General features: G+C 41.7%; 1 protein-coding gene across 2 annotated transcripts; it reads left to right on the top strand.

Moving 5' to 3' along the window:
• Positions 1 to 1345: 1345 nt before the first annotated feature.
• Positions 1346 to 12032, top strand: LOC311021234 (phosphatidylinositol 3,4,5-trisphosphate 3-phosphatase and dual-specificity protein phosphatase PTEN). 2 transcript variants are annotated; one of them, XM_084021687.1, is made up of 10 exons: positions 1346 to 2149; positions 6067 to 6151; positions 6295 to 6339; positions 6439 to 6482; positions 6691 to 6929; positions 7331 to 7472; positions 9159 to 9227; positions 9746 to 9912; positions 10480 to 10743; positions 10930 to 12032. In XM_084021687.1, the coding sequence occupies exons 1-10, from the start codon at positions 2071 to 2073 to the stop codon at positions 11113 to 11115; spliced, it is 1320 nt and encodes a 439-aa protein (XP_083877813.1). In that variant the 5' UTR covers positions 1346 to 2070; the 3' UTR covers positions 11116 to 12032. The 2 variants fall into 2 exon arrangements, with proteins under 2 accessions (XP_083877813.1, XP_083877814.1); XM_084021688.1 differs by lacking the exon at positions 9159 to 9227.
• Positions 12033 to 14585: the final 2553 nt, after the last annotated feature.

The raw sequence follows: 14585 nt of genomic DNA on the forward strand, positions 1-14585 counted from the left end.
GTAGGCTAACTGTATAACAGCCCAAATGTGCTACACAAGACACATTTCCACTTCGGCATTCAGTGATTGCATGACGGTCGTTGTGCAGCTGTGTTATGTGAACCATAGATTGGCCTCCTTGGTTCCAGATGTAGGCTGATGTTTACACATTAAGAGAGATTGTGTACTAAACTAGTTTTGCATTATGTACATGGAGATCATGAGAGTGAAGCCCATCTCATGCTGGTGCTGTTTGGCTATAGCAATGATGGGCCTCCAGAGTTATTTTCTGAAAAGGCAGGACAAAGTCACATGCAGTGACTGGTGGGGTGGAAAGGCATTATTTTTGTTATGATTAATCAATCTTCTGTTTGGTTTTCCAATGAATTACTTAATCGATTGGTCTATAAAATGTCAGAAATAGAGAAAGATATTAACTGTCACAAAGGAACAAGAAACCCAGCAAAGGTTCACATTTACGCAATTGCAATCCAGTGAATTTTACGCACTTACAATAAAATAAATGAATAACAATATTATTAACAGCATTAATCAATAATCAAATGCTTGCTGTATAATTTTCTGTAGAGTGAGTACTAGATCAATTGACTTATTAGATCTAATCATCTCTCTTCTATATTTTTTCACTTAAGTACATATTTTGGATTCATTCAACAGTTTGGAATTCTTCTTTGTAAGCTTGTAAAGTGTTAACTTGATTAACACTATTATTATTATTAGCATATTATTAATGAATATAGTATGCAAATTAACGCTATGAACGTATCTTCTATTTGATTATGCATGATGCCTAATTATTCCTAATGGTTGGTGTGCGTCAGTAACAACGACGTAAACAAACAAAAAAACATACAGACTATTGTCCATGCAATCATCATCAAGTTAGTCATCATCAAGTTAGTAGAATATAGGATGGATTTGAAAAGGTTGTGTAAACCAAGGAAATGTAGTGCAATGTATACTAATTTCCCACTGTAAAGATAATGAATGAATTGTGGACTGATATGTTACACGTATATATTTTCTATAACCTGAAATGACAATTTAAACCGCGAAAAGTGACATTATGTTGGAAACTTCCCTAATTACAGTCACACGTGATCACTTTGACAGAAGGGAGCGTCACATGCGGACTCATTTTATCCTTCCGCCAGAAGCATGAAATAACTAAATGTTTGTGCTTCGTGGGGCTAAAACAATCGTATGTTTTAAAAGTTGTTCGTCTACATTTTACACGAATCGTTGAAAATATAACAGTTACGGCCGCATTTGCCGGTTTTAATTAAACCGTGGAACTATATAGTGAAGGCGGTGGGATATTTGTTCTAAAATCCCAGCCTGCTCTACCTTCTTTTTTTCCTTCGGTGGAGGCCATGATGGGAGCCTGAGAGTTCAGCTGGAGCGAGAGGAGCAAGAAAAGAAGATGATTCCCCGGGACGGAACTGTCAAACCAATCTCTGCAGATTTCTGATCGTTGTATAGTCTATATACATTTGAGGTGGAGCCTGTCACTTTTTCAGATGTGTTCTTGGCGATCAGTCGATGACGATGTTGCATCGTTAAGAGGCTTTTGGATCGAAAAAGGAGGCAGCACTTGCTATTGTTGCTAGCTAGCTTTTGCGCTAGCTAGCTCGTTAGCTAGCGAGCTAGCTACGTCTGAGTGACTGGATACGGGTTTTGGGAACCGGTGAGTTCTCTATCCTCTCGCTGTCAATCGCGGCGGCTGCGATTGACTCATCGACGTGGACACTGACTGGCCTCTTAAGGACAACTGCATGTATTTTATTCGGGAGCGTTTGCAAGACGAATTGCAGGATTGGCAAAGTCGGGCCTGCACGGAGGAGCAGCGCAAGGCCCGTCTTTATGATCCAGAGGAAGCCTTTCTAATCCCACCGACGGCCACTGCTAGCTCTGCTGGCTAGCACGTCTCTGCGAGGACCTGCAAAATTCAGAGAGCAGCCAGCGACCGACAGCGGACCCAGTGACTGCGACACACACGACCTGACAGCCAATACTAGAAAAACCTGTTTTCATCATATTACCCCATATAGACTCCTGTCACCTGCTACAATGGCTGCGATTATAAAAGAAATGGTCAGCCGGAACAAAAGGAGATATCAAGAGGATGGGTTCGACCTGGACTTGACATGTATCCTTTCAAGTGTTTCTCATTTTCACAGCGGCCGGAACGTGAACTAGTAAGGTGTAATGGTCGCATTGAGTGGCAGAACTGGAACCAGAAATGTCAGTGGGGGAACGTGAGGTAGTTAGCTTCCCTGCTACTTAGCTAGCTGGCTAGTTGGTCAGACGGCGCAGCTTTGCTGTCACCCAGCATGTTTGAAAGATGGTGGATCTGTCAAACCAGCACGCATAAATGTCACAGTCATATTATAGTTGGAAAACACCGTTAAATTGGACGTTAGCGTGTGTTTGGGGGAAAAAGACGGGGCATTTAAGTTGCACACCAGTCACCCAGCGGTGGACCTAGCTTGAGGTTGTGAAATTGTTGGTGGCATTAAGTCAGTTTTTTTTTTTAATCAGTTTGTGTTTGAAGGCAGGTAGGTTAGATGTTGTCTAGTAATTTTCTCTAAGTTTTTTTTTTTATGTTTTATATACATCGAGATGGAATATTTGTAATACATGTAACGTACCATTGTATGGTAGGTTTCTGGTTTACGATACAAATAGCTGAAAAGACAAACATTCCTGATGTAAGCTCACCCTCACCTTTCCTTTATCTCAACTGTGTCCTCTATGGGTGAGTATGTTTATTGATGGATTTCGGCAAATCTTTCCAAATCTAATTAACATGTCCTTTCCCCTTTTTGGAGAGACAATCATTTCCAGCTTTAAGAACTGCTATTTCAGGCCCCTCTGCAGGACTCATTTCTCATCTATTACCACTGATAATAGTTGACCTGCTTCCCTGGTGCAGTATCGCTAGTACTGAAGTAGGTACTTTTAGTTTTTTCCCTGCTGTTGAACTAGATTAGCAACTGATGTGGTTGACAAAGGACGGCTAAATGCAAAATCTAATGTGTGTCGGTACATAGAGTGGGTTATGGTTATAGCTGGATGTACACTTGACTTTGTATCTGGATTTCAAAACACAGATTCAATCTCTTGAGTCCCTAAATTTGATATATTTGGTTTCAGAGCTGGAACAAGTAGTCAAATAATAGATTTGTTCATTTGGATGATGTGGTTCAATACAGAATATTCACTGTTCATGGCTTCTCAAATGTGTAAAGCTGTTTCTAGTTTTCTTCTATGAGATTAAATTGAATACCTTTTTGTATTTCGGATTTGCTGGTCAGACAATGCAAGACATTTGAAGATGTCAGCTTGGTCGCTGTGAAAATGTGATGGACATTTTTAACTATTCTTTGGCACTATAGATCAAATGATTAATCGAGAAGTATTTGGCAGATTTATTTATAATCAAAATGAACTTGTGAACCTATCTGGATCCATACAGCATAGGAGTAAAACTGGCCTTGGTATTTATGAGCTTAATTTTCCCTGGTTATCAGTATCATTGCAATCTTGATAATATGGCTTCTTTTTTCTTTTGTAGAACAATGGATATGTAAAGCTGAGTGCTGGTTAGCATGACTCAAATTAGGTATCATTGAACCGAAGTGTCAGCAAGGACGTATGTGACTGCAGATGATGAAACGTGGGCATCACAATATTTGATCAGATGTTTCACACCTGGTTTTCTCATGTGGTAAACGCTTGAGGCAGCACTACAGCTGCCTCTGGAGCTTTGTTCAGGTGTGTAGGGGGCAAGCCACTCAAAAGTGCCATCTTTCTTTCTTGAAGTCTTCTGTTGTTCAGATGCGGGTCCCTTCTAACCATCTCTTTTATCATTTTTGGCATGGTGTCTAAAAACAATATGGGCTCTCTGCAGTTATGTAATGCAGTATCACTGTTCTGGGAATTGCCCTTAAAATAGAGTTGCCAGTGATCTTGTATCAGCGTTGCAGTCTGAGTGCTCTCTCCTTCCCTTACCCTCTCAACCCACCACCTCTCCTTTGCTCTTTTTCTTTACTACTCCCACTCTAATTCTCCCTCCCTCTGCTTGCCCCCTTTCCTCTGCTCTCCTCCTTTCCTGTCCTCCCCACCCCCTCCTCACTCAGCGCTAGCCGGTTCCCACTCTCCCTTTTCCCCCCTCTCTCTTGCTCTCAGTTGTGGATTTGGCATATGCATAGAGCATAGGCAGGGCTGGCTTTAACGAAAAGGCGTGCTGGAAATGGAAGATTTTCTTTCTTTTTTCCCTCCTACTTGGAGTTTCCGCCGGGGGTCCCGTATGTGCCTTTCCTCCCAGCTGCAGAGACCAAGCCCCTCATGCCCTAAGCTAAGGCTCTCCTGGGAGCTCTGGAGCTTTTTAAAAACACTTAGAATAGACCGACTGGGATCCCTTTGCCTATGTCTTAGGGTTAGATTGCCCATCAAATAGCATAGAAAAGCTGTATTTGGTGCCATAATTAGGTCTTTGAGGTATCCATCGAGGGGATTATGGCACAGTATGCACAGATATGCTTCTATGTCATGATCTACAGAGAAGTACCTTGGCAGTATTCAAATAAAACCATAGATTTGCTATTGGTCTTGTTGAATTCATGCATCTAGGCCTGTGTTTAGCACACCTCAGCTGCATTAAGCTGTGTTGGGGCTTTTATTAAAGATTGCCATTTGTTTTTCCAGCTAAAATGTTTGAAATTGATCAGTTAATCTTGTGGAATGTCTTGTTCTGGATTCCAGTATTTTTAGCAGGTCTACTGATTGAACAGTGATACATGTGTGTGTGCACAGTGTATACCTTTTTTTTTTTTTTTTCTTGTGTGGTTTTGCATGTGCAGGTACTTGTATGTGTGCACATTAGCTAAGCCAGGGTTGTCGGATGCTTGTACATATTTTTTGAACGGTTAAACAGTTGCTTTGACCGTTTCATTTTGAGCGGAACTTATTTTCCAACAGACACATCCAATAAAACATTTTCACCTTTTCTATTTTTGACACCGTGGCACAGGAAGTGTAAGATAAGGTTGCCCTTTAGTCGGTGGTTTAAGTGTGAAATCCCACAGCTTATGGCGACAAGCAGACTTCAGTTACAGGTAGGCGTCGTAGCCCAGCCGCAAAGACATGCGCGCGCCAACTCGATTTATTCTTTTTGTCTGCAACATGACACTGATGTTTGCCTGAAGATTGTATGCATGTCGCTGTATAATTGACCACGACAGTTTCCATCACTATTGTGCATTGAATTATGGAGCCCCGTTTGATGGCGTGAGGCAACTTAAAAGGCAGGTGTAGCACTAGTGAGATGCTGCAACCAGATGTTAAACTTGGGAGTGGATGTGGTTCGTCAAGTGTTGCTTTCCACCCGTGTCGCTTCATGTCATGAAACACCACAACTGTCTTATGCTGTATGTGCAACTTGCAAGTCATAACACAAAGGTTTGTTTGATGAAATGTTTTTTTTTTTTTCTACTTGTGTGTCTTTATGTTCTTGCCTGCATTCGATCTCATAGATATTAATATCGTTCCGGCCGAGCGCGAAAGAGAGATAAGCCGAACATTTGCGATCATACAAATATAACTTTGGGGCTCTAAAAATAAATGCAGGTCAGGGAGCGGAGACTTTCCTCGTGCACCCACATGTGGGCCTGGCTCGTGCAGGAACGCTGTTACTCCCGTCCCCTCTGCCTGCTTCTCGCTGTCAAGGCCATCTGTCACAACATACACTCACACACTGATCAGCGCCACTCCTCTGTGCTCCCATCTATCCATAACTACAATGACACCCTCATTGACATTGGCTGAAACTTTTTCATGCTCTGCTGCCTGTCTCGGCATTCCTGTAAGTGCTCTCTAAGAGCAAATTCTTCTAGATTGTAACTTCTCTTAAATACATGTGTAATGTAGTCTTGTTAAATAGCTGTTGAAGGTATAGACAGACCTACTTATTCTTCAAGTTAAATATACGTTGCACCGGTAATGGGAAGGCTTGATTTCTAAAGTCATGCACAATGTACATTTCCTTGACTCCTGCCTGATCAGATATCTACCCAAACATCATTGCTATGGGCTTTCCAGCAGAGAGACTTGAAGGCGTGTACAGAAACAATATAGACGATGTAGTACGGTGAGTTGTTGCTTCTGTTATGTCACCCTAAAAAGGGAAAACGTAAGAAAAAAAGCATTATATTACAGAATTCTATGTCCATGAATTGTTTTGCTCTGCCAGTTGATCACACTAATGTATATCATATTCTCTCCTTCAAACAGGTTTTTGGATTCAAAGCATAAAAACCATTACAAAATCTACAACCTGTAAGTGTTCCACATTTTGTTCATACCTGAACTGCTCTTTGTACTCTTAATAACTTCCTCTCTGTGTTGGCTAACTGAATTTTGTTCTTCCCATTTCAGCTGTGCAGAAAGACACTACGACGCTGCCAAATTTAACTGCAGAGGTAGGCTGCTTTGTATGTTCTATAGATGCTTTTCCTTAAAAAAAAAAAACGGCCACAAAAAAGCAGCCTGGCCTCAAAAGCCTGATGATGCGCAATGTCTACGGTCTTCCCCCCTGTTTTGTCTCCTCTGACCTGTCTGCTATGTGTCCACATGTCTTTTCTTCTCTGGTTACAACATTGCGTGGGCCTGCATCCCGCTACGCATCAGTTGCACAGTACCCCTTCGAAGACCACAACCCTCCTCAGCTGGAGCTAATTAAGCCGTTTTGTGAAGACCTGGACCAGTGGCTCAGCGAGGATGACAATCACGTGGCGGCTATCCACTGTAAGGCCGGGAAGGGCCGCACTGGAGTCATGATCTGCGCCTATCTCCTACACCGCGGCAAATTCCTGGAGGCCCAAGAAGCACTCGACTTTTACGGGGAAGTCAGGACAAGGGACAAGAAGGTGAGATATGAATCTGAGACAACAAGTGTGTGAGAGGTGGAGGTGTCTCAACACGGCAGCTGTTTATTCATCTGCATCTACTTGTTGCAAACGGCTGAAACTAAAGAGTATCTTCATTGTAAATTAGTCTGCAGGTTAATTCCTTGATTGTTTTGTCGTGTATGTCAGTAAAATATGTCTATTGCTATTTTATTGACAATGATGAACAGAGAAAAGAGAGAAAATACTCCCTTTTCTAAGGAGCTGTTCCCAGAAAATATTTATATACATTTTTTTTTAAGTGACTATAAATGATTATCACAAGTCATATTTAGTTTCAACCCCACTTGAAAGCACACAGAAAAGATAACGATAATGCTCTCACGTTGAGTATCTCTAAACTATGTCTCTTGTTGTTGCAGGGAGTCACGATCCCGAGCCAGCGCCGCTACGTCTACTACTACAGCTACCTACTGAAGAACCAACTAGAGTACAAGCCGGTGGCGCTCCTCTTCCACAAAATGGTGTTCGAGACTCTCCCTATGTTCAGCGGGGGCACCTGCAGTGAGTCACGCTCATGTTCAACTTTAACTCCAAACTAGGGCGTAGGCATGCATGCCGCTGTTCAAACGGAATGAGAGCCTTGGATGTGTTGTGCACTGTAGGGCTCACCCACGCTGCAGATTTACACCATAGAACAGAACAGGTCACCTGTGGTAGAGTTTAGTCGTCCTCTGCCTGGGTTTTAAAATAAAATAAGGTTGAATTTGCTGCAGTATTTTTTTTCGACCTTTTGACTAAGGACATCTTATTGATTAAGTCCTGTTGTTGCTGCTTACAACAAGGCAAGCGCATTCTCTACCCACTTAAAAAATGTTTTCAATCAAATCCCCTCTGTTTGTCATAATGACATTTTCAAAGGATATTAGGATCAGAGGATGTTTTTTTTTCTGTGGCTTCTTCCACAAAAGAATAGCACATGGAAACTGAAATTGAAGGTTTCTCCTATGATAATTCTTAAAACGCAAACTCCTTTTAGCTTCTGCTTTCATTTGTTCATTATCTGCTGTGTAATACCTTTCTATGCACAGTATTCAGAGCAATTACAATATGCACTATAAACGAACTAGGGCACTTAAAAAGCCCTGCACAAGGGAAGTAAACTGTGCACACACACCAGATAGTAAAGGCCAGATAAGTTTTATGTGCTTCAATCACACATAACCAGGAAGTAACTAAAAGTCAGCAAAGCCATTAAAATATTTTGGTCAGTGATTTATTTTTACGTACAAATGTTAACAAGTCACTGTAATTGGTTTCAGTCGCTCACTAGTATTTGCATATCACTGCATGTTTGCTCAGAGCTCGAGTGGTACAACCTTGTTGTAAAATGGTGTGTATGCAAACAGTGGCACTTTCCCCCCGTGTTCAGTGGCACGGCATGGACTCAAACTTTGCTTGATTTTAAAAGTGTGCCGAACCCAAAACTTCATCGACGTTAGTAATGATTTGATCTTTCCTGATTTTCTAATTTATGATTCAACTTAAGTCCTCCCCACAGAGACATTTGTGAAAACTTTGGGTACATTTCCAAGAAGATAATGATGCCTTTTCAGCAGAAAACATTTTATTGTGCATGTCCATATTTTCTCAATGTGATAATGCAGGGTTTTACTATGAAATAGGTTGGTCAGAAAATCTCTTCTTCCTTAATTTCTTTGGCTTTTTGACCCTTAACACCTGACTGTGTTCAACATTCCCTGACTGTATTGATTCTTCTCTTTCCTCATAACACTCCCTTGAAAAAGGCCCTATTCTGAGTTTGACGTCTTAATACGTGTGTGTGTACACACATACACACACGCCGTCCTTCTCTAGCCTCAGGTTTGAGCTCACCACAGCAATAAATGAGGACACGCTAGTTGGATATTTCTGCTACAAATAAACTCAACATCACACATTTCTATTTGTTCAATTCACCAAAGACAACTTTGATGTTTTGTGGTTGTCAACCACCTTAAATGCCCTTTTACCTCCTCTCTTCCACCTCACAACACACTAGGTCAAATGTGTTGCGATACATACGCCCAATTTGTAGGCTTATACTGTATGCTGTTTTTAAGGAAATCTATGTAGATTAAAATATCTGTAAACATTTGTGTAGAGCTCTGATGTTTGTGCCTGCTGTGCTGTCAAACCCCTGATGGGCGAGCCAGGTCCTGTTTGTGATAATCTCCTTCTTTCTCTCAGGGGACAGTACCGTTAAAAACAGGAGCGAGCCGACCCCTCAGGGCTTCAAGAAAGGGAATTGGCACTGGGGTAAATGAGCCTTTCATCCGTTATTATCATTTCACTCATTTGCTTTTATATGGCCCCAGAGATCCACCAGGCAGGAGCAGCCCAATGTAGACATGTTGCCTAGCAAGATAGGTAAAAGACCTGTCCAACAGACTCCCACCCCCAGTTTAGAAGGAAGGGGAAAACGCCTTCTAGATGCAACGCGTTGCGCCAGTCCAAGACAAAACCAGGACTGTCTATCAGAATAGGGTCGTAATGTCTCTGGTTCTGGGTCTCTCTGGGTGTAACATGTTGTGGTCTTATCCTTTCCCCTCCTTAATGTTAACATACTGTTTTGCATTTACTTAGAGGGGAGAGGTGGTGGTGTGCTGTGCTGTTTCTTTTTTTGTTCAAACTCATGCAATAACACTGGTATCATGTCTTGCCCTCTTGGTTCTCACCATCCTGTCACTCACTCTTCTTGTGTTTTCTGTCTCTTCCTCAAAAATCCTCACAATCTTGCCCCAACCCTTTGGTGCGACGTTGAATCTCTTTTGCAGATCCCCAGTTTGTGGTGTACCAGCTGAAGGTGAAGATTCACACGTCGAACCCCGGTCACACACGGCGTGAGGACAAGCACATGTTTTTCGAGTTCCCCCAGCCGCTGCCAGTTTGTGGAGATATCAAAGTAGAGTTCTTCCATAAACAGAATAAGATGATGAAGAAGGTGAGTTGTTTGCGTGCATGCAGGGGCTTTCATTGTTGCTTGATTTGACAAATTTTTTAAGTGATTAAGAGATTATTTCAGCTGTTGATTGTCACGCCGTCTGCTAGGTCAAAGAACAATAGAGACATTTGACTTAACCTTTTCTCACTTGGCAGGATGCCAACAAGCACTAGTTTTGAGTTGATCCGTCCTGCTGCCATAAATACTCAATCAACCAACAAATGTGCATAAATCCACAGTTCCCAACTAATGCTTTATTTACTTGTTCACATGTTTGAGTAGCATTTGCCTAAATCTACAGTGGCTAAAATCTCACTAATTTTAAATATTTGCATCTTCAGTCGAAACATAGGCTCAAATATGAGTGCTTCAGACTGGGTGTAGTATCTAGAGATGGACCAAACAACCACATTGTTGGTTCAGTTTTTTTTTTTTTTCTTCCCCTATTGAGATTTGTTGACATTCAGAAAATATGTGAGATAGTGACACAATGAAAAGTTCCTTTTGAATTCTCTATTTTGCCCAATTTGTCATTAATTCTCCGCTCCCATCACTTCTGCCCTGCAGGATAAAATGTTTCACTTCTGGGTGAACACATTCTTCATCCCTGGACCAGAGGAGAGCGGGGACAAGATGGAGAACGGGGCAGTGAACAATGCAGACAGCCAGCCGGGGCTACCGCCACCGGGCCAGGGCCAGCCGCAGAGCGCCGAGTGCAGGGACAGCAGCAGGGAAAGTGACAGGGACTACCTCATCCTGACGCTCACTAAGAACGACTTGGACAAGGCCAACAAAGACAAAGCTAACCGCTACTTCTCGCCAAACTTCAAGGTAAGCATTTAACTTGGATGTTTGCCAGATGAACAGATTGATTATCTTTTAGTCTGTCAAATCAGCCATTATTGTTATAGGATTGCTGTGACGGAAATTAGTGGTAAGAGCATTGATAAGACTTTTTGTAAGACAATTTTTTATTGCACAGACTGAAATTAGTTTTTTTTTATTTTGCAATTACAGGTGAAGTTGTATTTTACAAAAACCGTGGAGGAGCCTTCGAATTCTGAGGCAAGCACTTCGACATCCGTCACCCCAGACGTTAGCGACAATGAGCCAGACCATTATCGATACTCTGACACCACTGACTCTGATCCGGAAAATGAACCTTTTGATGAAGAGCAGCACACACAAATCACAAAAGTGTGAACTCTTTTTAAACAGGAAAAGAAGAAATTATACACCAGAAAAAAAGGAGAAAACTTGAATATAAACTCAAAAGAAGAACCTTTGTCCCTTCCCTCCCCCAGACGGCAATAGAATATCATCATGTCAAATGCCAATTTTAGGGAAAAAAAGATAAATATCCTGACCAATATATTGTTTTTTTTATTTTTCTTTTTTTTCTTTGGCACGGCCATGTACCATGTGCGAGGTATTGACACTGTTGCCCCATGGGAAAAGGTGCTGTAGCTATAAAAATGTGTTTATATATATCTATATACATATGTATATGTATATACATATATACATGCATATATAAAACTTTTTGTGTCAAAGACAATGGATACCACAATCAGGAGACGGGAGTTGAAGTGTGGGAGAAGAAAGATATACTAGGACTATGCTGCTCCTTCTCCTGTCTAAACCAAGGCCAGTGCTGCAGTCACTTTGTTTCACTCCCTCTCTTCCCCCCCTCCCCCCCTTCATCTTTTACTCTCCTTCCCCTCCATCCTATCCTCCTTCCTATCCTCCTTTACTGTGAATGCTTCTTGTGCTCTTTGCAGGCTGTCTCACGTGACTTTTGGTCTTTGTGCAGTGCAAACTGCATGCGGGCAGTGGGTTTGGGGTGGGCGGGGTTATGAAGAGGCTGTGATGATGTCTAAAGCATTGCCATTCCTGTCCCCACTGTGTATACGTTAAATTATGCAGAACAAGGCATCCCATGTAATTGTTAATGTTTTTTTTATCCTAAGATAATAAAAATATAATACACAAAACAGCAGGGAGACAAGTGTTTGCAATAATGTCAACACTACATTTAAAGGACAATGGTGATTTGCATGTATTGGAAATTGGCGTCCATCTCTAATAAATGTATGCAATGTTGTCTTTTCTTAAAGAAACCAGCTCTGAGATGTGTCTTCTGCGTGGGGTTCCCCCGGTGCTTTGAATCAGACTCGGAACATTTACATCAGAGGTTTATGTAATGTTCTCCCCTTTGCTGTTTGAAGTTAATTACCGTAATGCAGAATGAAGAATTAATTTGCAATATGCGGTTGTCGCTATTGCCGTCGGAAGTTGAAGTCATGATTTCAAGCGGCAGCACCCCGTCACCTAGACTCGAGTGTGTGAGAGGTAGAGAGGAAAATGAGCACAAGCGCTGCGCTTCAAGAGAAAAATGCTGTAAAGCAGGTTGTCGTTGCAGCTGCTGGAGCTGTGTTAACAGTAACTTCCTGCTTTAAAGGTCAGCGCTGCAAATAGCGGGTGGGACCTGAGGTAGGGAAGTGATGGAAGGATTATTATTAAAAGTTCAATTGAGGGCGAAGAGCCCACTTCAAACAAATAAGTGACTCAAGCTGTGCTGAGCACCTATAGTGCATAAATGTCAGTCTATCGGCAAGGAAAGTCGTGCAGCTGTTAATCATAGCAACAGGTTGCCTTCATTCCAACCTGGCTGCTAATTGAAGTTGTATGACGAATATTTAGTTCAGTATTTCTGCCAAGTAACATTTCCTGACTTGAATTCAAAGCAGGCTGACCTCTTGATATAAACCTTAACATTTATGAGCCAAAAAGCAGCCTGACCTCATAACAAACCACCAGTGTTTCAGGGTGGTTGCTTCTAGTTAATCAAGGCGTTCTCCACATGAAATAAGCAGAGGAAGGAAAAGGCTTCCAGCCCATGAGGGAGGCGCACGAGGCCTCGGGTAGACGGGGCCCTGCTCTGCTCGCAGGCTCCCCAAATGAAAGAGTAACAGGATTAACGACCATGTCACTGTGATAGAAGAGCAGAAAGTGGCAACACTCTGGCGAAAGCATGGCCCAAAGTCTCCTGATAATATATTAAACTATGAATTAAACATACACATATATATATATAAAAAAAATGTTCCACCCCTAGAGGCAGGCAGTCATATAATCCCCTTCTGCTCTATTAAGACTCGGTCCTCGGCTCTTTCGTGTTGATAGAGACATCAAAGCCAAACCAGTGCAGCGTCAAATGAGACAGGCAGCAGTCGCATGGGCCCCCACTGTAATTGGCTGAGCTGAGAAGGAGGGAGAGACTCCGCGAGATTAATAATGAATGTGCTGCGCTGGGAGACCAGAGAGAGATGCCTCAGCTCTCCATAGGCAGGCGAGACTGAAGAAGGCTGACTTCAGTAGAGCTTGAACTTAAGAGTCCACGTCTTTTGATTGGCCTGCTCATCACACACACAAACAAGAGACGGCAGCATATGAAATATTAATCTAATCAATAACACTGCTTCATTTGTATGTCTTGAGCACTGGCTCTTCAACGTTTTTGTTTGATTTTTCTGCGTCAACCACCTCTCTTGAGATGAGACCAAAAAAAATGGAGGAAAGAGATTTGGATTTGAATAGGAATTTTTCCTCTGATATGGGTCAGATATTATACATTACACAGCCAAATAAATACATGATGCAATAAACTATTTTAGCGGAGGCCTTTGACATGAAATGGAACGGCGATATAGGAAATGATACATTTACAGCCTGTTGGTCCACTTCCCCCACTAAGCCTATCCATTATGGAAGCCCATTTCTTACAGGAAAGATGAAAATTTCAACATGATATACATTTTTCATTCTACATTAATTGAAATCACAGGGTTTTAACTTAAGAGACTGCTGTTTTTGTCCCGGCTGATCCAAGCACTTTTGTTGCTTTTTTGTTTTGTTTTGATTTCATAGTATTTTAAGCCAAAATAGGATGTTTTTTTTAAAAAAACAAACCAAACAGAGTGTTGTTGCCTTAACCTAACTTTGTAGTTTTGTAGCATCTGTTGTTTCTATAACTAAACTGTTTTGAAGGGCAACTCTGCGATCCAGGAATAAATGTTTCCCTGGAAATGTAATTGAGATTGCAGTTAATTAGAACGTAATTTTGTAGGATACAGTTGTTTATTTCTGTGCTGATGCCTTGATAACCATTCTGTCTGAGAAACGCATTAAGAATCTGTTTGTTTGGCAGTCGATACTGAGAGGAGTCAGTGGTGTAAATATGTCTTTTGAAACAAACTGTGTGAACTTTATTTCCCCTCTTCAATAACCATTTAATTGAATGAAATGGTGTCAAATGGTGAACAAAAAAATGGCAGTAGGGAGTAAACAGAACAGTAGAGAGAAAATAGAATGAACAGGAGTTATTGCGAGTGACTGGAGTGAGCCCAGCTGGGTGGCGAGTTAGTGGCGAGCTCGCCACAGCTAAGAGCAGTTCTCCAACTAGACCTGCACGCTGTTACCAAGCTTAGACGACCAAATATTTTCGCAAGGACTTGCGGATTAATTTCACTGTACCACTTTCTGGTTGGTGGTTGTTTGGTTTGGACATCTTGAATATTGTTGTACCATGAGCATTCATCATGCAAGTATGGCCTTCTGTAGTCCATGCATCAAACTACAGTGAAAAGGGGGGGAGCCTACCAAAATATTGA

Source organism: Eutrigla gurnardus, assembly GCF_963514095.1.
Source record: "Eutrigla gurnardus genome assembly, chromosome: 11".
Classification (NCBI taxonomy): Eukaryota; Metazoa; Chordata; class Actinopteri; order Perciformes; family Triglidae; genus Eutrigla; species Eutrigla gurnardus.

What these genes read in the sequence shown, in the direction of transcription:
- LOC311021234 (XM_084021687.1), top strand. Translation starts at nt 2,071, where the DNA reads ATGGCTGCGATTATAAAAGAAATGGTCAGCCGGAACAAAAGGAGATAT. An exon ending in GTTCGACCTGGACTTGACAT is followed by an intron (nt 2,150 to 6,066) that starts GTATCCTTTCAA and finishes CTGCCTGATCAG; the next exon opens with ATATCTACCCAAACATCATT. An exon ending in CATTACAAAATCTACAACCT is followed by an intron (nt 6,340 to 6,438) that starts GTAAGTGTTCCA and finishes TTCCCATTTCAG; the next exon opens with CTGTGCAGAAAGACACTACG.